Genomic DNA, 27940 nt, shown 5'->3' with positions numbered 1-27940 from the left:
AATACATTGTATATCACACACAAGTTTCCCCAATTATTCATATTTGAGCAAACAGGAATATTTATATTTATTTGAAGAAGTCTAAACAATGTCTCTTAAATGTACCTTGTAGCAAAATGTCCGTCAATTGTCAATTGTTGTTGGTAACAATTTCCATACCATGTGGACCAGCTTGACTGGAGATCGTTGGTGATGGCTCAGGCACTCTCCTTTCCCTTTCACCGTCTGAGCCCTGCACCTTCGTCTTCTCTCTCGCCTACCACCTCATCTCGTCCGTCTACCTTGCTCAGTTGTTCATTTTCCATTTTTTTCGCCTTTCTCTTTGGTGAGAAAAAAAATACATATGCTACCTTATATCTTCATTTCCGTAAGATTCAGAGTAACTTCACAATATTTTCTATGACAGACGTTGAACCAATATTAGCTTTTGGAGCATACTTTACACAGAACGTCAGACTTAGCTAACATTACATGTATAGTTAGCGAAATAACGTCCTTCAACACGATTTTTATCATCTCAAAATCAGCATCGCAATTATGCTAGCACTCTGCTTTCATGGTTATTTCATTTCTTGACAGTCTTTTCTCTTTCCTCGCGACTCCTTGCTCCCTCGCTTCGCGCCACTCTGTTTTCCAAACAAAGCAGTCTCTTGCCGCTCTCGCGTTATCTCGTGCTGCATTCATCGCAGTTGGACATTGGAGAGTCCCGCTTATAAATGTCAAATTCGCCATAACTTTTCTTTGAATTCGTTGCTGCCAACGGGGGCGGCGAGGCTTTTAGGGTCGCATTTACCATCCCGATAGATCCGCCTATGGTTATGTGCATGGAAATGTTTAAAATAACAGGAAATAGACTGTCACTTTACACCGGCTTTTGATGGTCTATGGCGCAATCTGCTGCCTCAGGGAAGTGGGATCGTTGTGCCCCCAAGTGGAAATGTAAAGTGTAATGTAAAGTGTACCCACTAATAGGTTTCTGAACAAATATTAACATGTTTAAGTAACTAACGACGAAAGCTCTCCAACTGCTCGCTGCTGTACTTAAACATGCCGTGGGTTGTAAAAGCAAGACTATGCACAAAGACAGTGCTCAGTGCATTTGCCGAGGTGTATGTGGCCCGTTTAAACATGACGTCGTATCCCGCTAAACGGCCGGTGTCCGTACTCGGAACTAATCAGTTCGGTGATCGAATTGACGCGGAGCAGAGCCTGGAAATGGTGAAGGCTTTCGTAGACAGGGGGCACAAACACCTGACCACAGCCTTCATGTATGCGGACGGGAAAGCAGAGACGTTCATAGGAGGCATGAACCTTCCCAAAACAGGTATGTCAGTAGCAGCTATGTTCGTGTAAGGTCAGAAACACTGACCTCTTTCAGTCTGCTTAACTTTCACTTAGTTTATTAAAGTTAACTAGTAACAAAGCTGTCAACAGAGATACCTGTTCGGTGGCAGCAGCTTGGCATTATGGGAAATAAACCACAACCAACGGCTGACTATCCCCAGCTGCGGAATGTGTTTTGATCACTTTCTCACGGATAAAACTGTTGTCTTGAGGTGAATTTATTTCATATATTCATTTATTCAATTCACAAGACACTGTGTACAATTTGAAAATAACAATAAATTAACAAACAAACTGACCTTAAATAACAACACAATTTCATACTGTTTACTTTGTTTATATTTGGTGGACCTTGCCACCTTTCTAGTTTCAAACAGTGTTCAGGGGACTCTTGGTACCAGAATTTGCAGGCCAGTGCACCTCAACAGCACTACTGTACTTCAATATAATGCTGTTTAATCCCGCATTGTACTATTATCAAATAATTGCAGCTTCTTGTGTTTCAAATATTGTACACTTATTGCGATTTCAAGTTACTTGTAATTTCATATTGCAGCCTTAATCAATGATTTAATCTTGAACGCCTTGTCTTACACAAGTCTAAACATTACAGTCATTCTTATGGTTACTTGGTGCATACCCTTCAACAAATATGTGTTTAAATCAAATTATAACTGTAACTGACGGAAGATCTTCCATGGGGAATTTAATAGGGGGCTCTTTTTAAGACTTTGGGGAGGCTCAGTTTTGTTATTGGGGCCCTACAACTAGTCTCATCACTTTACACTCACACGAATGGTTCTTTAGTTGTGATGCACCAAAACAACCAGTTTAAATGTGTACGCACTGTTGTATCAATCTCGGCTACTCTTATAAATCGGTTGTCTTTTCAATTCTGAGCTATTTGAAACGTTGAAATGTTTATTCCCATTGCACTGTAAAGTGAAATTCGAATGACAATAAAAGAAAGTCTAAGACTCTCAATCACAGCAAACTATTAATCTGCACATAGATGGAGGAAACAGGAGAAACCCAATGAGCATAGTTTGTGGCGATCTGCTGACACCTTGTGGTTAAAAATAAGATCTACACTAGTCTAAAGAGCACTCTGCAGATGATGTAACAAAAACACTTGAATAAATATTAACACACGCGTCTAAAACAACAGGAAGTGGTCACAGAAAAAATGAACTTTGCGCTGCTCAGTCTACAGCCAAGCAAAGAAGACGAACCTGTTCTGTAGATCTTTAATATCATTTAGTACACGCTCCGTTTCACACCGGTTAAGTAACTTTACGACGCTCCCTAACTACAGCCTCCAACGCGACCTCTGCCCTCCACATGCTCGCTGCTGCACTTTAGCATGCTGTGGGTAATAAAAGCAGGACTGTGCACACTCAGACAGAGTCACAATATTAAAGAAGTGCTCGTACGTTTGCCGAGGTGTGCGGCTCGTCGAAACATGTCGTCGTCTCCAGCTAAACGGCCGGTGTCCTTGCTGGGAACCATGGCGTTCGGCGGTCGAGCTGACGCCGCGCAGAGCCTGGACATGGTGAAGGCTTTCCTGGACAGGGGGCACAGCCATCTGGACACAGCTTTCATGTACGTGGACGGGAAGTCAGAGACGGTCATAGGAGACATGAACCTTCCCAAAACAGGTATATGAGAAGCAGCCATGTTCGTAATAAGTCAAAAACACCGACTTCTCCCTGCCCGCTAACCTGTCACTGAGTTTTTAAAAGTTGACTAGCCAAGCAGTTAACGGAGCTACCTGCTGGGTGGCAGCAGCTTGGAATTATGGGTAATAAGACTGTCGCCAGCCGCGGGTGGTGTGTTGATCACTTTCTCACGGAGAAAACTGTTGTTTTGGGCTGTATTTATTTAATATTCTGAATAATTCAGTTTTGGGGAGGAATTTTATTCAGTAGAGAAATGAAAACTCAGAACATTTGAATTCACAGACTGTATTCACTGGTTATGGAAATGGGAAATTAGAATCCAGCTGCATGCAACTTGTTTCAAAACTCTGCAAACCAGAACCATGGGCAGCATTTAGCTTTGTGGCATCTCTGTTTGCTGATCTAGACTATTGTTAATATAATGTGTCTATCTGGAGCGTGTTGGAGGTTGAACAAAGATGGTATGAAAATAGCAATCAGAAACGCTTGGAACAAGTTTCTTACTAATGCACTTAATCATCATTATCATGATCTGATCTCACCTTTGGCACCTGTTGGCAGGTCCAGACTCTTAATATCACATCCCACAACACTATATTATTTAAATTGTTTTAATATTTTGATTATTCATATAAACTCACATGGTGTCTGAGCACTTCATGTAAAAAAAGAAAACCCTCAGATGTGTTTTCTGAACCCAACCTGTTACTGACTACTTTTACTTGTAATTCACTGTGTTTGTGTGACAGTAAGCATAGCGACCAAAGCCAATCCCTGGGATGGAAAGACACTGAAGCCAGAAAGTGTACGTTCACAGCTGGAAACCTCCCTTCAGAGGCTGCGGACTGATTGCGTGGATCTTTTCTACCTTCATGCCCCTGACCACGAAAACCCCATCCAGGATACCCTTAGGGCCTGCAATGAACTCCACAAAGAGGTAGAGTTATGACTCCAGAACTGGAGTTAAATATTTGTACACCATAAATAATAAATCATCAAATCTATTGATATTGTGCTTAGCATGTTTAGATACTATCTTCTTACTTGATAGTATTTTATAAAACTGTTCATTCATGTTAAAATGTGGCCCTCAGGGGAAATTCAAGGAGTTTGCTTTGTCAAACTATGCATCATGGGAAGTAGCTGAAATCGTGAACATCTGCAGACACAACAACTGGATCGCTCCCACTGTGTATCAGGTATTATAGGGCTTCTTAAAACTTCTCTTCAGACTAAATCAGATGCTTGATTCATGCTCATGTTGCATCCCTCCTTACGAGTGGCTATGCATTAGAAAGACCTTTATTTTTCATGTCAACATGGTCATTATGAAGCTGAAAATTCCCTTTTTTCCAGAGCAAGCTGTTAAAACTTTGGTGCAGTTGTATACCGCAGAAAACAGTAGTTTTTGTTTTTTTCCAAATAAGTTAACCTTCCTATTATAGTGTAGAGAAACTTGGCTCTTTGACTTTTCTCTCACTTTTACATTAACTAAGAATTGTACGAACTGTCACAGGGAATGTACAATGCCACCACAAGACAGGTTGAGACAGAGTTGCTGCCATGTCTGAGATACTACGGGATGAGATTCTACGCGTACAATCCTCTAGCAGGTCTGTACATCGTCTTCTGTAGTGTGCCCTGCAGTCGCCATTTGAGACATTTCCAGTTTAAAAGTAAATTCTAGTTCTTTTACTTTTCATCAAGTGCCATAACAGGTCAAAGTTGGAATTTGTCCAATACTAGTTTTTGAAAAACTTTCCCATCGGCCTCAACTGCACCATATGTGTAGTGCTTATTAAGTAGTGCTTAACAAATATTAGCATGCAAACTGTATGGTGAAAATGGTATACAGTAAACTGTGTATCTCTAGAATCAAGGTGTTAGCACACTGGTGTTAGCATTTACTGTAGCTCAAAACACCCTTACAGAGCTTCCTACGATGGCTGGATAACTTGTCCTGTCTCAACAGTATTTTTTTCTTCAAATACAAACTGAAAAAGATTTGTATCAAGTTCATAAGCATTCAAACGACAGATTTTAGCTTGAGTTCTGAAACTACTATTGTTCTGCAGGTGGCCTTTTGACTGGAAAGTACCACTACGAAGACAAAGATGGTTCCCAGCCTGAAGGACGTTTCTTTGGCAACAGCTGGGCTGCAGCATACCGGAACAGGTGAGAAATGGGCTGTCAACTCCATTTGTTTTAACAATTGAGTTTTTTTCTTTCAGCATGTATACACTTTAATCAACTCCAACCAAGCAAAACAAAGACTTGAGTTTCCTTCTGCTTCTGTCAGATACTGGAAGGAGAGTCAATTCCAGGCGATAGGTCTGGTTATAAAGTCACTGGAGACGGCGTACGGCTCAGAGAAACCCACCATGACTTCTGCTGCTATGCGGTGGATGTATCACCACTCCCAACTTAAGGTACCTACTCTGTTTGGACAGCTCTAGTTAGATGTCATGTGTTGTCATTATCTTGGGGAGATTAAACTGTTCAATGTGAGATTAAAAATATTTACTCTCTGGAGTCAGTGGAATCTTGCTTTTATCTTGCCTTGGCATCCTGTTCAGATTGATAAACTACTGTAGAGTTACAAAAAGCCATCACCAACACTGAAAACGGATGTGGACTAAAATGGGCTTTCAAATAATATAATGCTTTTGTCCTCCAGCATTTAGTTTTCAAAGAATTCAAAAACATTTTGTTTTGAGTACTGTATCGATAAGTTCAAGCATGGCCTTCATATCACCAAATACATTTTATGATGAAACTGAGAACTAGGCCTGCAGCTGAAAATGATTATGTAAATACAAAATATCCTTGCTCTTTTACCATCTGAAACGGTATGGTCAGTGGGATTTTAAATTTTAGAATTGAAGACCTGTTGTCCTTGTCGTAGTTGGAAAATGTTATGCCAACTTTGAAACACAATTCTGATTAAAACATTTTCACGGCATAATTTTCGTCCTTGACCACTAAACTGTCTGCTCTTCCAGGGTGAGCTCGGTGATGGAGTCATCATTGGCATGTCAAATATGGAGCAACTTCAGCAGAACTTGGCTGCTGCAGAGGAGGGACCACTGGACGAGAGAGTGGTTGCTGCTTTCAACGAGGCCTGGAACCTCGTCGCCCACGAGTGTCCAAACTACTTCCGCTGAAGAGCCAAAATCTCCTTAACAGTCCAATCAAATAAAGTTTATAGAGCAAAACAGATCTGCTGAAGGCCCTTTGCCATAGTTACTTATTACCTCAAATCACATTTTTTTCCTTTCTAATAAATGAATCAACTGGAGAACAGTATCATTAATCATCAGAGCAGTTTGTTGTCAATGTATAAATGAAAACACAAGATTTTTTCAGTGAAAAAGTACTTTTTCTGAAGTCTGCCTTAATTAAACTGTTACATTAAAATGAAAACTTTTTCCTGACAAATAAACAATGTTTTTCTTTAAACATAAAATTAATTGAATGGGTGGGGTTAACACATTGGTTTTTTTGGCAGAAAGACATATAACTGCAAAACAAAAAGTTTTGTCATCAGGTTGACAAATCGAGCAGCATCTACAGAATAACATGCAAGACCTCATTTAGTCCCCTGACTTTGGTCACCAGTTTTCCGAAGAACAATTAGTCCAAAGCTAAAATTCAAGGTGAAGGACAGAAGTTCTTGAAAAAGCGACAGAAGTAAAGGTATAAACAGACTCCATGGACTGGACAGGCAGTCAGGATGAATGGTTCTAACATCAACGAGTCCCTCTTGGCAAAATGACTGTACACAAAATAATGTGTACAAGCTCCAGCTCTTGCAGATGTTTCATTCTGCATCATCATCACCCTCTTCTTCTTCTTCAATATCCTGCATAGGATCTTCCTCACCAGCACAATTCTCAAACTCGCCTGTTTCTGAGTTCCACATACATTTGATCTGCACCTTGAATTCTGCCATTTCCATGCCAAATAGTTTCTGTTGGGAAAAAAAACAGCAAATTTGACCAAATTCAACACAGCAAAATATATCACTTGAAATTCTCTGCAATTAGAAAGTAATGAACTCACCAGAATACGAGCCTGCTCAGGAGTCAGAATGTCTCCCTCCTTACAGACTTCATGGTCCTTCAGCAGTGTCACCACGCCTTTCATAACAGATGATACAAAATGTGACTGTCATATCCATCTGATGTGATCTTTAAAAGAGGAAGCACGTTCTACCAACAATTGCTGTCTGCATTTGGATGTTCAGAACAAAGTAATGGGAAGTCAAAAAGTCATAGAGCAATAAATGGTGTTGGTTGTCACATGACATTAGTTGACAAAAGAAAAATGTAGTATAAATGCCAGCCTTCTATCATAATCTTACCCTTCTTGAGAGCGGTGGGAAGTCCCAGTTGCCTCAACTGAGGCTCCATTGAGTGAGGAAACTGTTCCAGGGGTCCCTCATCCAGAGTTATGTCCACCTGTGCCTGGTTGCCTGCCCTCGCATAATCCATCTCTTTGAAATGACTGAAATACCTGCAGGGAGACAACACCATTTTGTCAAATGATGAACAGTATTTAGAGAATTACCGCAACGATGATACTTTAAAGAATCTTCACTTACTCTTGTACTTCATCCTTTGTTTTATTTGTGAATAGTACTCCTACTTCTCCTCGTAGATACTTGGTGACCTGCACATTATCAAAAAGGCACTGAACATTACAAGTCTTTAAAATAAATCATCATGTTTTCTGTTGTAACCCCACACGGATCTCGCCTACCTTGTGCAAATTATCTTTGTATTCGTCTGTTTGTCCTTTACCCAAGGCGACCATCATGACTTTATTTTTGCCAAAGAAGAATCTGTTAAAAAAGAAGAGAGTCCAGTTAACTAGATGTTAGTGTTGACTGGTACTCCTCACGGCGAGTACACTTACCTCAATGGGTAAAAACTGAAAAATACCCCTTTATATTAACAGCCATGTCAATCCAACAAGCTGCTTGGTGTCTTTACCTGCTGTGTTTCCACGCTGTCCTGATGTCTTTCAACTTGTTATTCCTCATATTTGCCACAGAGAATATGAACAAGTTTCTGTAGGTGTCCACACATTTCCGTAACTAAAATGACAAAGCAGGTGGACGATTTAGTGTCAGACTCGTCAACAGCTTCAGCTAACTCTAGCTAGCATATAGTTACAGCTGACAGCAGAGCAGACAACACTCACCTCTTCGATCAGTTTCTGTTTTAACTCCAATCCTTTCTTGGCGGTTTTCGTTAATGAAACTAAAGAAAAAGCAGTCAATCATCAATGATTAGTTAGAAGTTTAAGTGATGTCAGTCAACAGTTGCTGTTACAGGACTCCATGTATGTTAACTGCTATAAGCTAACCGGAGCTTGTTAGCTAATGTACGTTAATTTTCTGTCGTCGCCAAAAGCAGTAGCGTAAAACAACCGCGTAACAAGTTTAACCGCTTAATTTGCTTGTACATTAAACAATCTGGACGTGTATTTGCTCACCTTTCTTGTCCCTCTTTGACTTCGGCATGGTTCCCTCTCACGATGGCAGAGCAGCAGACGCACACGTGAAGTGGAAGGACCCCAAATGTTTCTGTTTGGTGAAGCTGACCATGCGGTGCCTGACCACAAAGGTAAAGGGAGAAGGGAGAAATATTTTTATTATTATAAGTATTGATAATTAATTGACGTTGTAGGCATGGAGAAATTAAGTGCCGCTCGCGTATTAATATATACATACATTGATTTAAGAGTCGCGTTAGCTTTAGGCGTTGTTTTAAACTATTTGAACACACATATAAATCGGGCAAACTCATTAGAAAAGTTTTTAGTTGGGGTCCCTTCATTATATTTGGCACTCCTGTATGTGTGCTGCCAGAAAGCTAAGAAAATGTATATGGATCGAATATTGGATTTCAGGCGCACACCGCTTGTTTAGGTTGCATGTTAATATATTTTAGTGAACATTTTCATAAAAAGCAACAATTTTCAGTGTCCTGCTGAGTTGTCAAAGATTAATTTCACGTTTTTGTGTAACCTTACTGACAGGGTGACGATCATGTGTCTGGCAAAAAAATGAGATCATGGACGGATTAACCCACTAGGAGGCCCCAGAGCCAAAGCAACAACATGCAAGTACAGTGACATCACCCACACAAATACAACTTCACCATACACTCCATTTGTAGGTGTATTTGGGGCCCTTGTTGAGGTGGCCCTTTAAGTCCCATTTTAAATGTTGATTCTCCTCACACATGCCTTAATAACATTAGAAAGATATGGCTAAAGACCAATTTGGGTACATGTGCAAAATATTGGCAGGATGGAGGGGAGGCCCAAGACATTTGCCCCTCTTACCCTGCTGTGAGTAAGCGTCACATGAGCCAGCGAGTTATATCACTTTCAGAGGTTGCATTCAGTTACATCACTGATTTTGCCTGGTCCTGATACAAAATGTTTCCAGAAAAACTGCTGCAACATGTGATCTGCGAAGAGAATAGAATAACTTTTTAGCTGTGACTCAAATCATCCGACTTTAACCTCACGCCAAAAATAACTTTAACGCTTAAACACACATATCGCATCGACTATAAACCAAAATGTATTTAGTCATCTAAATTTGTCACATGTTCAGTCACGAATATCAGGGGGAATTTCCCTATGCAGCTGTTACCAAAGCTCCATCAAACCCATAGCCAACATTAAATTAGTTTTAAGGATAAGATTACATTTCACAAGCTGAGTGCTGCCTGAAAATGATTTCTTCCAATTTGTTCTGAAACAGATGGCCTGGTAGCACTGGTGAATAAAACAATGCAAAAATCATTAACTGGGGCATAAAAGAAGGAGGGGAAAGGAGGACTGAACCTGAAGTCTATTGTCAGAAGTAAGAAGTCGATTGTTCCTAGTCAGTGTTCAGAAACGTCCGATCTAAACGTGTCTCAGTGCATCAGCTGAGGAAAACGTGAACACCGGCAGCAAACAAATGTTTTGCAAGCCACCACACACACAGATCAGCACACTTAGAGAGGAATGACTTGTACCGCATGATGTCACATCAGTGAAAGTGGAGTAGGCGGATCTTCCACCGTTCCATTGCACCCTTCTGTGTCAGATATTATTTTTCTCCAGAGACAATGGATGCAGCTCCAGTATACATGGTGTCCAGTTGAGGATGCATGGAAGGGACTACAGAGAAATTTGTCTCTGTACATGGTCCAGAATTTTGTGCTGCGCCCCTGACAGTGACTCACCTATTAACTAAATTGATATTCGGTGCACACTCTCATTTCTCCCCATCCTTTCTCTTGTAGTGGATGCAGTCTGGCAGAAAAAACAAGTCTGGGCAAATTCAGACATGTCCTTTGAAATGATGCCCAGAAGAAACTCAATAGATGTATAAGTTCCACTAACTTTGTATTTTTCTACTGTTAAGTAAAGGAAAACATATATGCTCAAAAATGGTCTATTAATAGCTGAAGACAATGTCCTTTATTTTGTTTTGGCCTACCTCTTTCAATAGATTTCTAAAAAAAATATGTATGAAAAATACTGAAAACTCAAGTAAAGTATTCTCAAACCCTCGTATCAAGCGTGCCAAAACTCTTTCTCTTAGAGTGCCAAGACTAAAGCTTAATAGTGGGCTCAGGCCACAAGCACACGCATATTGTGTTGTATTGTTAAGAGACAAAATGGTACAATGATCCAAAGTTCCCTTTATTAACTGACCTCCTGTACAAGGTGTCACTTTGCTTCACATTCAGATTATGAATAATAATCTATAATTAGGGATCCTAGAAAGAGCATTTTTACCTCTATTATTTAAAAAAAAAAAAAAAGGAATTTTACTTCTCCGAATTTGGCCTCACTTTGGGCAACTATGGCATAAAGGCACTTTTTTTCTTTTTTTTTTAACCATTTGGCATATGTGTATAAACACCAATAAGAAAAACAATTCAAATTTGTCTCTGGAAGGGTCTGCAAGAAAAAAAACCCCCACAAAATTGGACTATATACAAACATATAAATATATAATAACCTAAAGTAAATTATGGTCATATAATGGAGTGTAATGAAACATTACATTTCACAAAACACAACAGCATTTTACAAAGCATGCCATTTTACTAAACACAACACTTTACAAAACACAACACTAACAGAACACAAAGACATTTCACAAAACACAAGATTTCACATTAGCCTCTGACATAACACATTTCACAAAACATGACATTTTATAAAATACAACATACCATAAAAAACAACATTTCACAGAACAGGGCCACCGTACCCTAGGATTCAATAGACGAGCAGGCAATGTGGAGTCCTACATGTTAAATTATTAATAATAATAATTATAAAGAAAGTTTGTCAGTGATGACTTTTTATTTTTCAGATCCAGCTGTGACATGCAGGCCTACAACAAGTTACAATGCCTGAATGAAATGCGTGAAACAAACCGACGTGAGGACCGATTGTTATTCTCTTCTCCATTAAACTGATGTGTTGGCCTCCTGCCGGTACGCGATCCCTCTCCTCCTCGCCGTCGGTGTGGGAGAGGAAAAAAAAAGGGGGAGGGACGTGGGAGGGGCCGGTGGAGGGTGATAGTGCCTAGTTTAGCACTTTGCAACATGATCCGCGCACACCACGGAGAGGCCGGGCTCTGCGGTCCTGCGTCCTGCGACCATCCCACCGCCGCGCCACATGGAGACGGGACACAGCCTCAGTAACCGGGAACGACAAAGAGAGAAGGAGGACCATCTTCCTGTGGCTATATGAACCCGGAGCGGCATCAGCAGCTCCTGACGAAGCAAAAGACGCACGGAGGGGGATGATGATGAGGGTGACGGGAAGTGCGGCTGGAGCTCGCTGCGGTCTGCGTCAAACCTCTCGCCCCGGCGGAAGATAATGCCCTCCGCGCCCGGTAAAGGACTTTTCTGGGGTGCGTTTGCTGTTCGCTCTGCGGGGGTCCATGTTGTCAGTATCTACGGGGGGTAAACATCCAGAAGGGACAGTGATGCCCACCAGGTCTCCAGCCACCTCTCAGTCACTCTCAGCATCTGCGTTGTAAGGAGAAACTCGCGCTGTGGGAGTGGGACTGTGAAGGAATATGCAGAGATAAAAAAAAATAAAAAAAAACAGCAGTTTTATTTTTTATTTTTGTTTTATTGTGTCCAAACCAGACAGAGCCATAAGTGGATTAACCGGGTGTTTTGTTTGTTTTGTTTTGTTTTGTTTTTTTCTCACCTGAAACATGAACTCACTGTTTTTCTCCGACACTCCGCCCGGTCCGGTCTGCAACGTCCCCGCCGGGTCGGGCGCGGTGACCAGCGCCCTGCGTAACGACCTGGGCTCCAACATCCATGTGCTGAAAACCCTCAACCTGCGATTCCGCTGCTTCCTCGCCAAAGTTCACGAGCTGGAGCGGAGGAACAAGCTGCTGGAGAGCCAGCTGCAGCAAGCACTGCAGAGACCGCAGTACCGACACCTCTACTCCCGGGAAGTTGCCGTGCAGACGGACGGTCCCGAGTCCAGACTGCCGGGCACCATCTGGAGTTTCACCCACGTCCGGAGGCAAGGGGAGCGCTTCGAGACCCTGCAGGGGCCCGGGGTGACGTGGACGCATCCGGACGGGGTCGGGGTCCAGATAGACACCATCACCCCGGAGCTGAGGGCTCTGTACAACGTGCTGGCCAAAGTCAAGAGGGAGAGGGACGAGTACAGGAGAAGGTGAGTGGACACCTCCATCGACATGACTGATGAGGCCATGGGACGTGTGTCTGCTGAGGCTGGATGGTTGTTTCAAAGAGTTCTAAAGCTTATTTTCCATAAATAATAGACAGCAGCACAGTCAATGTTATGCCTTGATACATCCCAACATATCTGACCAGATATTCAGTCATCTGCAGGGGAGAAACGAGACATGAGAGGCCCTGACAGAAGGATGCTCTGGGCCCCATTTTCTCCTCCAGGCCCCCCTCCATCACTGCTCTCACATTAGCTACTCATGAATAGAAAAGACACTGAACAAAAATACAACATTTCACTATAGATACCCCCAGTAGAGTATCACAGAGAGCTGCATCAACTATTACATTAATCGTCAACTATCAACTGAAAGGTTTGACAAATTCTCTCAGGTAAAAAAAGTCTGAATTCTCTGATCCCCGCATCCGAAATGTGAATATGTTCTGATTACTTTTTACTCCTCTGTGACAGGAAACTGAATCTTTTTCTCGGTTGTGGACAAAACAAGACATTTGAGCATTTACACTGAGGACACTGTTGACATGTCCCCATCACTTTTAACAGGCATAGTTTGCTATAGTGAGCTATTTTGAAAGACATCAAAATATCTCTCAAAATAGGACCAAGAAATATGTAGAAAAAATAGCTCTCTTTTTGTTTTTCAGACGTAAATGTCCACTATGACCACATTATATTGCCTTAAAACACATATGTGGAAGAATATTTCAAAAAAGAAAATGTTTATGTCGCCACTATTTTTCAACACAGTGACACGACTGTCCAATTGTCATTAGAGCTGCAAACTAATGACTGTTTTCAGTGTCGCTTAATCTGATGATTGTCTTCTTGAATACTCGACGAGTGGTTCGGTTAAAACAGACGCACTGGAAGCCCCTCTGAGGGACTTTACAGGAAGATTCAGGTGATTTCTGGTTAAGCCTACATTAATCATCCACACTGCAGTCTCAAGTTCAATTGTTGACTCATTCAGCAAAGATGTGTCGGATTATAAAACGAGTCATTCTAATGTAGATTGACATTAAATGAAGATGCATGATCAATATTGCTCTTTAAGATGCTCGTTGTTGGATTGTCCACATTAGAGCGGACGTGTCAGGTGATCAAAAAATAAACAGCAGCTATTTTGATGGTGGATTTGCCCTTATCTTTATTTATTTATAAATAATTTATTCATTTATTATTAAGATCAAAGACAAAACAAGCCATCTGAAGATGTCACCGTGTGCTCAGGGAATCATTTTATGGACCAAACAGCAACTTGTTTAGTGAACAAAATGAGCTGCACATTAATCTGGAAGGAAACGATCTCTGAGTTGGTTTGAGAGGTTTGAGTGGTCTGATCAAGAAACTGTTTTCATCACTCTGCGACTTCACTGTGACTTCTCTCGGCCCATATGGGCGTGGGTCACAAAATGTCACCATATGCTCATCTGACAGTACAGTGGAGAGGTTTCACAGATAGAGTTCCACTTGAGTTCATATTTCACATGAAAGATTTTCACAGCTGACGTTTATTGTGAACGGATCCTGTTTCTCACACTCTTGTGAGGAAATTCCTTTGCATGGCTCAGTCTCCACCAATTGTTCCTCTCCTTTAGTCACATTAATTGTGTTTCCTTGAGGGACTTCGCTGCAGCGCCTCCCGGCTGACCCACGTCACTGCTGGCCCGCCTCGGCTGGCCGGCTGCTGGCGGGGAGACCTGCCAAGCAGACGCCTGCTTCTGTTTGCTGCCATGATTCAAGCAGAGAGGCATTTTAACAGGCCTCCGTCTGCTCGCCGAGGTCGGCTATGACGAACGCTGACTTCCCTGTGAGCGCACTGACTCAGTGACACAGAATGCATGTGCTCTCCCTCTTTTCGGGGAAAACTGTTTCCTGTCCAGTCATCCCCCCCCCCTAACACCAGCATATCCTTTTTTGTGCATTTCTGCTTGAGAAGATGAACGGCAGTGACTGGGAGAGCAGCCAAATTGGAAAAACTGCTGCCGCTGAAGACAAAAAAAATCTGGATTCCCCTTGGCTAAAATGGAAGCTGTTGACTTTATAAGCCTCTGGAACAGCCATTTTAGTTTGCTTTGTGAGTCGGGTTTAGTCAGCAGAATACATATCGATATGACACTTTTCACATACATTCAGCAGCTGTTAAGTGCATTATTTTTTTACATAGCTTTAAGTTTTATGTCTGTTCATTATTTTCTTTAATGACACAAGTACCAAAGTGTCAAAGCATGTTCTTTTTATTCCAACTACATCTACAGAAGCGAGGAGCGGGACACATTTCCAGACAGTTTTTATTGGCCAATAATCATGGTAATCAATCTCTCTCCCTGCCTCTCACATTCCTCCTCCTCGGCTCTGAGCTCAATTATTGCATCATCACTGAGTCCACTGCCCAGTTGTTTTCTCTCCGTCTCCCCCAAGTCTAAAATCCTCTTTACTACAGTCACGTTTTGGCGTTCAGTCCCCCCGAGCCCCGTCCCATCCCCGCCATGCCTTTTCCTGCTCTGTGCTTTGTGCGTTCGGCCAGTCCCTCGTCCTTCACTCCACCCCCCCCTCCGGCAGCCCCTCCGCCCCGCTGCTCCTCTCTGTGTCACGCAGACTGCTTTGTAAGGCATCCTCGACTCCGACCGAGGCCCGCCACCCCCTCCCCATGTGCTCCAATACCGCCCAGGTGATTTATTAAGGCTTTACGAGTGTGGACACATACGAGGAGATAGATGGCCAGCTGATCCATTTCTGATTGGTCCACTTGCACTTTAACCAAGATGTGCGCTCGCTTGTCTGCTTTCTTTCCGTCATTTTATTGTGTGCCTCTATCCGATCAAGACAATATTTTCAAACCTTGAGGCAAAGGAGATGAATCTCTTGTTGTTGGTAACGCGCTCTCTTATGAAGTTGTGTTGTTAGAAATAGGTCTACATGCTCTAATGCTCAATAAACAAGGGATGAATGATATGGATTTCCTCAGCCGATACTGATAACTGATAATAACTGGCCATTTTTGTATTTTAAAAATGAGTTCATAACCTGTAGTTTATGCACCCCTGAGGGTAAAACGGCAAATATGTAGAGAGCGAAGATAAATTATTTTATACTCCATAGCTCTGACATCACTATTGATCACACAGCAAAAACTTCATTTATTTTCAGTGGGGAAGGTTTTTCTGTACTTTGGCTTTTCATACAACAGTGCTCATTGAATGTTTTGCATACAAATTAAAAATAAATTAAAAATGCAGTGACAGAATCTCCACGTATTAGACACAAGTAATTGCAACAAAAGATAAAGTGCAACGAAAATACGAAAATAAAGGCTGTTATAGAACTGAATTAGGTTATTATGCCTTTCAGTAGAGTGCATACCTCCGCCAAGACCCAACACCCGCTTTAATTCTATCAGACCTAATCCAATATTATATATCCAGAGCCCTGAATCAATCCGAATAATAAACAACCCATAGCTGCTTAACAATAATTTAAAATCACCAGATCTCTGATCAGCATCAAATTATACTCACCAATAGATGCCAGCAACTTAAATAAGACAGACTTTCATTTCATAAAGATCCATGCATTATTCCCTGAGAAATGAACAAAAATGTCAAAAACATTTGCAATATTGATATTATTGTTGTTGTTGTTGTTGTTGTTGTTAATGCTAAGTGAAAGTGAAAAAATCTTGGATCTGTCCCCTTCACCTGGAACTGCACCAAAAGTTAATGGGGTCTGTTCTGGGCTGAGACCCATCTTCAATCTGTTATGTCATTGTTGTATAATTTTGCTGAGAAAACAACCAACACACATACAAACAAACAAACAAACAAACAAACAAACACACCAGCAAACGGATACGTGTGAAAACAGCCTCCTTGGCGGAGGTAATTATATGATCACAGAATTTAGAAATAACCTTCTAGTTTGCTGATATTTCCTCAAACAGCTAAAAACATATTCACAGTTTATTTAGAGCAGATTAGGTTGTTACTTCAATAAACCTTAACTGACCTGAATTATATTTCCAAATCAGCTGCTTGCTGTCTTTTGTACAAAATCCTTTTGTTCTAGTTTTTTTCACAGTTACTGGATGTCTTTGTGGATCTGGAAAAGCTCTTTAACCGATTAAGCGCACATTCTTAAAACACATTAGCGATTCATTCGTAATCACTTTCATCTGCTTGTTTGCTGTTGTCAAATGCAACAGTGTGCCTCAGACCTGCAGCGCATAAACACAGCACGGTTGTCCAAGGACAGGCTACATAAATCAGACAGCCAGTTTATATGAACGTCCACTTAGTGCTACAGCGTCTGGACTGTGGGGTCATGCTGACAAACGACCGTGCAAAGGAGCATGGGTAAGGTCAATGCCAGTGCCCTCATCCCACTGTCTTGCATCAGTGTGAAATGTATCACCTGCGTGTCAGTGGGTCTCTACCAGTAATTGCCACCGGCATACGAGAATGTTTAAAGGCCACGAAAAGAGTGGCTGACGTTGACAAATGCATTTGACAGTCGACAGCGTGCCGTGTCTTCACTAAGAATAGATTAACTCCGTCTACGGCTAACTATGTGACCTAGAAATGGAGATTTGTTTAGATTTTACATGGTGGCGCAGAGATATAGCAGGCAGCTCTGTATGTTATGCAAATTACTGCACAGACCGGAAGATGGCAGCTAAAAGACAGCAGTTATTCATGCGCTAATATGCTAATAGATTGTCAGAGAACTACATAAATAAAGATAACGGCAGTCATTTGCTTATTGCAAATGCGAAGGAGCAGTATTCAAGTTGATTTGACTGTAGCTGGCATGAATTTCTGTGGAACAGGAGTGCTGTACAGACGGACGGAAAGAGACAGCAGGGTCACTTTTTATGCCATTTTTAAGGTGCAGTGCTCGCTGCAGTGCTGTAGGGATAAAGGGCACTGCTTTTAAGACTTGAACCAGAGTTCCCCCGGTCAGCGCTCTGGCCTCTCCTAATTGGTTGTTTACCCCATCAGAGGCCAAACAACTGTCCTGCTGGATCACAATGTAGGTGATGCAGGACGTATGGCGAACCAGAACGGTCTCCGGGCCTCCTGGGCATGTTCCTCCTGCATGAATAATTCACACACAGCCGAATTTAGCAGTGTGTGGATCAATGCAGCCGGAATCCACCGAAGACACTTTTCACAGGCTTTGATCTTTCTCTTCCCCGGATCTTGGGGGAGGGGGGTGAAAGGCAGAGTTGAGGATCTCTTTTGAAAGTAGGATTCGGGGGTTTGTTGTGATAAAGCACTGACTAATTACAGGGAGAGGTGCGCTGTGATTCCAAAGCTGAGCGCCGCATTGTGTTTCAAATGTCATATTTCACCGCGAAGAGCTACGCAGATGAGCCGTTCAGCCTCTCCTCGTCTGTCTTCAGCGCTGACCTGCCCCGCGTATAATCCAGGGCCGTCTATTCATTAGAGGGATTTTCTCTAAGCCGTCACCTAGCACCCAGTCTCCAGCCTACAGCCAGCCCTGCACCACATCCTGGCACGCAGCCGCCAAACTGAAGCGGGGCCTCTCAAAGTGGAAGACTCCCTGCTGCTGAGATACAGTGTGAGAGAAAGAGAGAGAGCTCAGTACACTAAAACCATTGAGCTCCAGATTAGAGTCTATATTGTTCCTGTCTTACTCCCCCTTCCTGTCTGCATGGCGCGCTTCGCTTAAGCCCACAACATGTTTTTGAACTTGCAGACTCCAGTACTTTTACAGTCTTATATAGTCTTTATTGGGCAGACAAAGTATTCCATTTTGCAAATTGTATAATCATTTACAAACCTGGATTGTGCTCAGCGGAACTGTTTAAAACATACAGTTAACTCCCCTGTGTTATAGACCTCCATTGTTGTCCAGAAGTACACGAGTGAGCCAAACCGTTGCACTGGGTGGCATGTCCTGTCATTACAATAAACATGGGCGCTGCAGTTTATCTTGAGAGATTCCCACATATACAGTTCTGCTGCAGTAAAGAGCACTGGTTTTCATCGCGGGGGTCAGGACCTCCCAGCGGGTTGTATGATAAATTCTGTCTTGCCTGTCTGCAACACACACAAAATGTTTCTTGCTTTTCCTTTCCTTGTTTGTTGCCTTTTGTCTTCTGAAATAATGACTAGATGTAATCAGGGAAGTTTTTGCAGTCTAGTCGAGTCAACATTTTTAGAAGATCACATTTAATTGAGTAGTGGCAATTTTTTCAATTAGCATATTGTCAAGATGGCTGCCACCGGCATCCACTGTAAACAAAAAAGCAGCACATCTCAGCAAATTTGATTTGAGTGATTTTTGCTGTCATTCTGTTAGGCTTCTGGGGTACTGAGTCCATTTCTGAGGTGACTGGAGAGGTAAGAAGTCATCTTAAGATAGTTATCGTGAAGGATGAGGTTATTTTGAAGCAATACGATTAAAAAAAGTGAAAAAATGAGAAAAATGGGTCCTGCCAAGTGAGTGGCCACACAGCCTGCTTTCACTCTGCCCAAGCACAGTGATGAATTATGGTCCACAGGTGGTCCAGGTTTTGCAGCCAGAACACTGTTGCCCATGACATAGGGCCAGCAAATTCACACACTGGGCTGAGATATTGCCATGTATGGACACCCGTGCTGTGGCCACCAGATCCAGACCACCTGTGGCCTGCAAGTCATCGCTGTAATTGGGCCGACTATAATTGGGGCTGTGAGCCACAGCTTATAACAGTTCATGAGGAGGCGTCACAAGCCAAAAATCAGCCACTGCATTAGAGCCCCAAATATGTATTAATCTGCAGCTGAATATAGTCTCCAACAAAGGCACTAATTCCCTCCTTCAGACTAACATGCCCACAAAAAACTGCAGTGCTCTGCTGTTTTAGGAAATTGCTCTAATCTGAATCTATAAACTGTTTTTGCGACATGTTTTTAATGATTTATATCTTCAGTAGGAACCAACAGTGTGAGCCTTGGTACCACAGAAGGGGCAATTTAAGATATTGACGCATTATGAGGTTTTGTGTTTTCATAATTTAAGAACAATATAGAAGAACGCTAAACTCTAAAGGAACAAAAGAACCACAATCAAGACAAGAAAAACCCAGGAACATTGGCAGAATCTGAAAATAGGAAAGAGAAACATAACTGTGGCCTCCCTCTTTCTGCATCTCCATCTAACTGTAATGAAAACCTGAGTGATTCCATGACGGGATTGCGTTTCCCCCCCCTCTGCTTCCCTGTGCCTTTTGTTTCCTCTGTGCTTGTGCTTGGAGCTGCTGTGCTGTGCGTCTGTGGTTGATTATTCATGGGTATCGATACAGCTGAGAGCAGTGGCGCGTTGCCATATTTAAAAGTGCAGGAATGCACCTGTCTCCCCATGAGCTCTGACTGCATAGGGGGAGAGTGAAGTGTACGATATGTGGGGTTGGTGGATTATTTCGAGAAAAGGCGGTTGTGGCCCGAAGCAAAGCGGGAGATGAATAGCTTTCTTTAGGTGGATAAATCTTACTGCTAAATCCATAATCATCAGACCATAATCTCACTCTACACCTAATAGTTTAAGTGTCATTGCGTTTCTGTTTAAACCTGCTCACGCTGAAGAGCTATTACACCTTTTCTAAAGGCCTGGATGTGCTGACACAGCACTGTGATTTAATAACCCCTATATTTCAAAAGCTTGTTATTCCAGAAATAATGCTGTTTTTTTTAAGGCACCTTAAAAAACAAGCACACACACACACACACACATATATAATGTCATACACGTATGAGAGAGGAACATGGTGTGCGGGAGTCTTGACAGGGAGTAAATCTGTGCGCTTGCATGCTTGACCTCAAAGGTAGACCAGATGTGTCCTCCTCCTCCTCAGAGCTCCTTGGAAATATATTGAGAGATAAAGGTGCTTTAACCTCCCGTGGAAGTATTTTCATTATGGCTCTCTCAACAGTCAAAACTTAACACGTTGAAGACACAATCCATCATCTATGTGTAAACAACGCTGTGGTGCCAACACGGGATTGTGACATGGAGGTTTTCTCGCATGAGTAATGTTTTTGCGAACATAATGACGAAGCTGTGTTTGCAGTCATGACAATAGAATGTGTTTATTTAATCTTTATGTTAAAGACATACATACATATTTATATATATATTTATATTTATATTTATAATATGATCGTTATTTATAATCAGTCTTTTATATTTTGTATTAAACATTAATATGGCACATACTTCATCTTTAACATTCCAATAGCCTTTTTCCATCTTCGCATTCGTCAAAGCTTTGATTTTCTCCTTCTTTTAAGCAGAAGAAAATATTAGAAATACTGCACATCAGGGGTCTGGAAGTCTAATTATCTGGGAACGTCTGGCAGGGTTCGCTTGGAAGGCAGGGGGTAGGCTTCAAAACACAGAGGGGAAAAAACTTTGTCATTCTCTCTTCATCCATCGTATTCTTCGAGAACAGCAGCTTTTCCTAATAGCTCATGTAGTTATCAGTTACATTAAACTCATATATAGAAAACTAAATGATCACCTCTAGGGTCATCTTCTCCATAGGCTCAGAGAAGAGACTGTTTGGTGTGAGGTGGTAACTCAAAGTGCTGTTGGCTGTTGGAAAGCTGTTTCTGTTACGCACTTAATTGCAATTTTCTAAACGGGAAAAGACAGCTTTTATTGCCAAGCAGTTATTTTCATTATTGATTAACTTGTCAGTTATTTTCCTGATTAAATCCTTTAATTGTTTGGTTTTCTAAAATGTCAAAGTTTCCTCAGAGCCCAAGGTGCCATCTCTAGACATCTAGTTTTGTCTTGGCGATTGTCCAAAACCAGAAGATATTCAGTTAACAATTAAAGAAGACCATGAAAACCAGCAAACGGTGGCCGACCACATGATAGAACATCAAAACAATGAATCGACTCGTTTATTAAAGGTCCAATTTGTAATCCAGTTTATTATTTCCATCATGTCGAGGACTGACGGCCCGACCAGCCACTACCCAAAGAGTCAGTATGTGACGTGCTGGGAATGAGACTCAATAATTAGCTGTCTTGCAAATTGGCCCTTTAATTAGCATTAACACTGATCATTGAAACTTTTGATTCTTTGAAGAAAATGTTATTATTCTGAAATAAAAGACTGGGTAATCCGCTAATCTTAGGGTTGGTGAGTCGCCTTCAGGAATTCCTACCATACTCGGGCAAGACACAGGTTAGGTCAAGGTGTGTCGCGCATCGTTGCTGTCAGTGTCGTGGGTGTGTGTGAACGAGTGACACGGAGCCACATTGTAAAGCTCAATAAAACGGACTGTATATCAAACAACGTCATGCAGCTGTCATGGGCTGAGCCTGACCTCCGACCTGGGAGTGTTAGTTCTCTGTTTGTGACTGATTGAATCCTAATTGTGGTCAAGACACCAGGTTTCTTCTGAAAGGAGCAGTTTCAATCTTGTGTTCACCCCTGAGGTTCATCCTGCAGGTGTGTGTACCCGGAGGTACAAAAGATATTTGTCTAGTGGTGATTTATTATAGCTCCATTATGTCTCGCACGATTTGACTGTACACACCCTGGCCAGTGAGGACTTGTGCCAGAGATGCACATTTCTGTCTTCTTTTCTTCTGTAATGGGATGTCACTCCCAGCGCAGCCCCACCCGAACATGGCCCGGGCATGTCAGCCTTTGTTTGCACTATTATCTCTGTGCTCCTCCATGAAATGTGACAAATCCATGTCATCTGTCACCAGAACATCCAACTCAAAGCCTTTCATTATAGGATAGTGTTTATACAGGTTGTCTTTACAGTTTTTTGTGCCGCTAAATGTCTTGTACTTTCACTATATAATGAGTCAATAGCCAGGGGGCCCGGCGCTATTATGACGGCACCACAATGTGGACCACATGAAATGACATCGGTGGGAAAATCACAACTTAACAGCCCAGTAGTTTGCTTTCTAGGACGCGGGGTGGGGTCAGTTTGCAGTGAGGGACTGAAGACAAAGCCTGCAGGACAAACTGATTTTCCATCACAACGCCCCGTCACAAGCTCTGCTGCAGAATGCATTCATAAGCAATGGATGAAATCTTGTTTCTGCGCGTTATCATTTTTTTCCCGTGCTGATTATTTGTGCATTAACTTAGTCCTTGAAGAGAAAACAAGGCACATAATGAGTCGATGAAAATGTGTTAATGTTAATGTGATGGGGGGTTGGCGGGCAGCATGTGCTTAAATGTGACCCGTACAGAATCAGATAAATATGAAACTAAACTGCCAGTTACTCATCATTGGCGGTTATGTCTAAACCGACCACTTCTGGTCCCTCGCCAGTCGATTGGTGCATCTGTAGCGTTTGTGGCAACAAAAACTAAATGTCTTTGATGGGAAGTCGGGCTATTTCCAGCATGTTTGTGGCAACCAAAAGAGGTTATTTTAAGCTGAAACACGTTTTCCTGATCCTAAACAAGTGTTTCTAGGATCGATGATTGAATTGATCATTGAACCAAAAGAAACATAAAGTTTTTAACTTGTCTCTGGTTCTGCAGAAAAGTCCTTTGCCACCATTTATTGTGGCGATTGGGCTGCACAGTTATATGGGAGAAAGAAAATAGCTCCTAGCTGAAACTGCTCACAATTATTTAGTAGCCAGGTCAAGCGACATCGCTGTCGAGTTTGTCAAATGTGTATTTTTTGCCATTTTGGGCACCACAAACCATCTAGTTCCATTATATTTGCATTATAGTAGTTACATTATTGTAAGTTTATTGTAAGTGTAGGCAGACATCTTTACGGCCGATATACCCAAAACTCACACCCAGACAATCTAGATGGATAAATAGCGTGACTGATTCATTTTAGGGTGAGCTCGCCATTTAAGTCATCAAGAAACATGTGTTGACAGAAGCTGTTTTGACATTAAACTGTCGGCCACTCAAACGAAGCAAGTTTGGGAGTTTTCTCTGTGGCGACGCCATGACTTGCCTCTGCGATCGTTAACAGCTTGAAAAATGTTGCAATCAAAAATGCCAGCATCAGTTCTTCTGAAAGCAATTATCCACTTTTCCTCAGGTTGATCTTGGGTCATACTTATTAGTTTGAAGGTGGTTGCAATTACACGTGAACACCTATGTGTTAGTCTCCCCTCTAAAGACATTGCACTAACCTGACAGCGCCATCCCCCCAGGCCAGAGAAAAGAGCTACGGCGTTGGGAGTCGCCCAAGAGGCAATTAGACGATGCTAGTGCGTGGAGCAACCAAGGCGAGCTCACACCCATATTGTTGTAGGGAACAGTTAATGTGGTAAAGTTGTGGTACCAGGTCAGGACATGGGAGAAAACATTTTACAACACCGGCTGCCAATTATCTGTCAGTCCATCAGTATGAAGGGAGGATCCACCAAAACCCTCTATTCAGATCGATGCTTTGATCTGCGTAAATTAGCCTGTTACAGCCTCACCTCGTTCCAACAAGCATCAGGGAACATCATTTGTGGCCCGGCTGTATTTTCCTGTCAACGATGCCTCGTTTGTGTTGCAGCGAGTCCACGTTATACGAGATTGTTTTTCTGCCCGGACTTGCCTCTCGGTGTTGCTTCAGCGTCGAAAGACAAGAAAAAGTTGGTCCATTGAGCGAGGATTTACTGAGGATTACGATACGAAGTTTGAGTCTGCTAATCATTTGTGAAGATCCCCTGACACACATGAAGCTTACGGAAGCTTTGTCCCTGTGTGAGTGCGTATAAACATACTACCCAGGCCACAAACTTTAATTAAGAGGCAAATGTCTGGTGTAATACAGAGAACATTAATCAAACTCACAGATTTTATTTCCCTGTGCCTACAGCTTCTCGCCCTGATGTTCATGTTATTCCATCCATTTTGTTCCAATCATGCATAACATCCCAGGCTTTGACAAGCATGTACTAACTGATGCTGTGCTGCTAGGATAACTGTGCATGAAAATGACAATGAAAGGAAAATAATTAAAAGACACTTGTATGAAGTCAGTATGGCCTACGAATAGAACGTTACATTTCGTGTCATCAGTGATTGGGCTCTATCTGATGCTCAGTACAACGCGGCGCCGGCGAAGCGCAAGTGTCATTGCTAGATTCAGACTGACTCAGTTGTCCCACTGAGCAACCTTGTTGTGTAAAACGCAAATGTACTTGCACATACCCGTACACCACCAGGCCTTTTGGTCTCAAAATCAGTTGTTGTCAGGCGCACTGATGGCAGATCTGGAGGCAGAAGAAAGCAACCACGACCTGCTCTCAAGTCAGAGGCACACTGTGTTTCCTGCTATTTAAAGGACACTTAATGCAGATAGTAAGTAACACAGGCTGGCTCAAAACACGCGTACAATCTCATTTTATGATCACAGAGGCTGCTTTCAGTTATTTTAAATTGTGCGGTAATGTCACTTTAACCAACACTGTGGCACATTCAAAGGTCCTGTTTGTAACAAAAGTTGATTTTTGACTCTCATTCCCAACTCGTCAAATGACGGCGCTCTCGGTATCCCAACTCTCAGGCTTGTCGGACGGATCGGCTGCCATCCCAAAGCATCCATTTTTGACGTTTCTGACAAGGTTTCTTTCAAATGGATCCTTTAATCAGCGACACTAATAGCTGCGGTTATAAACTTGACAGGGGAAGCAGTAAAACTTTTAGCTTCGCTTAACTGTTTTACCGTCTGAAATTTGCACTGGGTGTGTGTTTGCTTTTGATCATTGATTAACATAAAATACCAACAGATCCTGTTGGTAAGTCAGGAGTTTATCGGCTGTTCCACATTTTGTGTTAAGAGAGAGATGCACATTTTGTTTTTTTTTGTTTTTTTCCTGCTGGGGGATCGATGCAGGTTACATCCTTTTTACATCCTCATATTTTCCCCATTAAAGACATATTAAACCCATTGCTATGCTATTTATCACAATGCACATATGAAAAAAACAACATCTGATATTAACTGAACAAACTCAGTTAGAACCTAAGTTAGGCTTTAGAGGAATGTTTCCTCTCTTGAACCTCTCAGATTACGATCAAAGCTGCCCGTGTCCTCCCTGAAGGAGAATCCCCTGAAGGGAAAATGCTCGGTGAGAGCTATCTCTAACTACTTTCAAAACCTTTAGATAAGGCAAGCCTGACAGAATGATGAGGAGAGGTGGGAGGGAATGACCAGCGATTTAGGATCCAGTCGTCATATTTCATAAAGAAATTGACCTTTTTTTGTTACTGTAGTCATATTTCACATTTTAGCATAAACCAGCCTGGTTTATTGGGAGAGATGCTTAGGTGAGACACTGGGTTCTTAGGAAGTGTTATTTATTATACTCATATTCATTTCAGAATACCAGGGAACACTGTGCAGTTTTAAAGTTTTAAAGATGTGTTAAAAATATATATATTTCACAAGACATAAAAACACAAAACACATGAATACAGGATCCCCGCAGTGCCATGCATGCATAAAAAAATGTGCACAAAGCATGTGATATATATATAAACATGAACATACACATACACACATGTTTAAGGATTCATAACATGAAATGTATATATTTACCAACGTAAAACCTTCTCTTTTTTGCAACATGTTCTGGTCGAGCTCCATGTTTTTTGGCAGCCAATAAAGTAACAAAAATCTTTGAGACAACATGTGAGGAAGCGGTTTTTATTAGCCATACCAGCAGCATGACTCTGAGGATAATAATGTTGGTCTGTTGCTCTCTCCATAGCTTTGGTCCAGACTGAAATATCTCAACCCATCCTCTCCCAGAGGGATGGGTTGTAAAAACTTTGATTTCCTGTTCTTTCATTCTGCGCAATCATCAGGGCGCAATTTAATAGTTGTCCACATCAGCCACAACAGCACTTTGTGTTAAATGCTATTCACCAAAGGTTAGCATGAGAATAAACTAAGAGGGTAACACTGAAGCTGCGAAACATCAACTTGTCAGCATTATCATTGTGAACATGTTAGCATGCTGGCGTTAGCATTAAACTCAAAACAAGTACAGCCTCACAGATCTACCATCATGGCTGTGGGCACTTCCTGTCTCGTTTTTGCTGCTGTCAGACCTGCAGTATGCACTATCAGAATAAATTAAGCAGCTAGCCATCATTTAGGAGTATAGAGTTGGGATTCAAGGGATATTCTTATCTTTGATTTTAAAAATACCCGTATCTACTTCTTCTCAAAACGTATTCTATGTTCTGTAAATGAAAGTGAAATGCTTAATCCATGATCTCTCAAGATTTAGAGAAATCAATAGAACACAGACGGATGCTGTTCCCCATATTCACTACAAGCGATATTAGCACGCTCCCTGAGGGCTAATGATAATGGCGGCCTGGGGAAATGCCTGTGGTCACTTAGCAACACCAAGATCCTGCTCTGTACAGTGGTGTCTGTGTCCTGTCTGGGTCAGGTGAGCTATATTTAAGTCTGAAGAACATAAAGAAGAGGAATCATCAGCCAGCAAGCGACGATCCCGCCCAACAATCTCTGTGCACAGTTCACATGATTGAGTGGGCCAGGAATTAATCTGCATGTGCTTCCGATGCATGCCGGTCGCGCGGTTTCCATGGACACGCGATGGCTTGAGAAGATGGGGTGACGGAGGACAAATGTGTGCGGTCGTGTGATGGAAATGGATTGAGGTCGGGGAGTGTTGTGAGTTAGTCGGAGCAGAAGAAATGAAATGAGTTTTGACCTTGGCGTGTCGTCTCGTCAGCAGGGACCCCCCGAGCAGCCAGACGGTCGCCCCTGAACCGCTTCACTTTTTTCCGGCCCGATCCATCTCACATGACTGCATCATTAGCGCGCCGCACATGAGTCCCTGTGGGCCGGGTGGGATATAGATTACAGAGCATCAAGACATCCAATCGATGACCTACTATAGTGGCCCCCCTCCCCTTATTTTTCCTCTCACCGAAGCCTTACATTGCCCACTATTTCACATCTCGGTGCCGCGGATGCCTCTTCCCATCACGCTCCTCCTATCCGGCCAAGATTATTGGAAGAATCTGTCCTAGGAGTAAATCATGGCCCCGGCTTGTGCGCTGTATGATTGCACATACAGGACGGGAAACGCAGCTGTCATGGCGAAGACAGTATAGAGACACCTATAGGGCGTCCATGAGAGGGATCACGTGCGCTCTC

The 27940-nt window shown here is 42.2% G+C and overlaps 4 protein-coding genes across 8 annotated transcripts in view; 2 read left to right on the top strand and 2 right to left on the bottom strand.

The window, feature by feature from the left end:
• megf6b (multiple EGF-like-domains 6b) overlaps nucleotides 1–828 on the bottom strand; it is a 67397-nt gene extending 66569 nt beyond the window's left edge. For 2 of the 3 annotated variants that reach the window (XM_037101143.1, XM_037101142.1), the window contains exon 1: nucleotides 160–828. The gene's annotated coding sequence lies outside the window, so the exon portion shown is untranslated. Of the gene's footprint in view, nucleotides 1–105 lie in introns of all 3 variants that reach the window. The other variant, XM_037101144.1, reaches the window with a different exon arrangement.
• A 147-nt stretch (nucleotides 829–975) lies between these two features.
• akr7a3 (aldo-keto reductase family 7, member A3 (aflatoxin aldehyde reductase)) lies at nucleotides 976–6242 on the top strand. 2 transcript variants are annotated; one of them, XM_037101198.1, is made up of 7 exons: nucleotides 976–1324; nucleotides 3773–3960; nucleotides 4118–4222; nucleotides 4540–4636; nucleotides 5099–5198; nucleotides 5323–5452; nucleotides 6026–6242. In XM_037101198.1, exons 1-7 carry the CDS (start codon nucleotides 1048–1050, stop codon nucleotides 6185–6187), a joined length of 1059 nt encoding a protein of 352 aa, XP_036957093.1. In that variant the 5' UTR covers nucleotides 976–1047; the 3' UTR covers nucleotides 6188–6242. The 2 variants fall into 2 exon arrangements, with proteins under 2 accessions (XP_036957093.1, XP_036957092.1); XM_037101197.1 differs by lacking the exon at nucleotides 976–1324 and adding an exon at nucleotides 1761–3002.
• An 89-nt stretch (nucleotides 6243–6331) lies between these two features.
• mrto4 (MRT4 homolog, ribosome maturation factor) lies at nucleotides 6332–8624 on the bottom strand. Its single transcript, XM_037101202.1, has 8 exons — nucleotides 8523–8624; nucleotides 8229–8287; nucleotides 8018–8121; nucleotides 7785–7866; nucleotides 7627–7694; nucleotides 7387–7538; nucleotides 7086–7162; nucleotides 6332–6993 (listed from the first exon to the last, which is right to left on the bottom strand). Exons 1-8 carry the CDS (start codon nucleotides 8548–8550, stop codon nucleotides 6844–6846), a joined length of 720 nt encoding a protein of 239 aa, XP_036957097.1. The 5' UTR covers nucleotides 8551–8624; the 3' UTR covers nucleotides 6332–6843.
• A 236-nt stretch (nucleotides 8625–8860) lies between these two features.
• The window catches only part of iffo2b (intermediate filament family orphan 2b), a 35636-nt gene continuing 16556 nt past the window's right edge, over nucleotides 8861–27940 (top strand). For both annotated transcript variants that reach the window (XM_037101170.1, XM_037101169.1), the window contains exons 1-3: nucleotides 8861–8958; nucleotides 9069–9155; nucleotides 11419–12752. In XM_037101170.1, the coding sequence (XP_036957065.1) occupies nucleotides 12277–12752 (476 nt within the window). In that variant the 5' untranslated portion in view covers nucleotides 8861–8958; nucleotides 9069–9155; nucleotides 11419–12276. The remainder of the gene's footprint in view (nucleotides 8959–9068; nucleotides 9156–11418; nucleotides 12753–27940) is intronic.

The sequence above is a fragment of the Acanthopagrus latus genome, chromosome 6, assembly GCF_904848185.1.
Source record: "Acanthopagrus latus isolate v.2019 chromosome 6, fAcaLat1.1, whole genome shotgun sequence".
Lineage (NCBI taxonomy): Eukaryota > Metazoa > Chordata > Actinopteri > Spariformes > Sparidae > Acanthopagrus > Acanthopagrus latus.
This window is presented reverse-complemented; position numbering and strand designations above follow the sequence as displayed.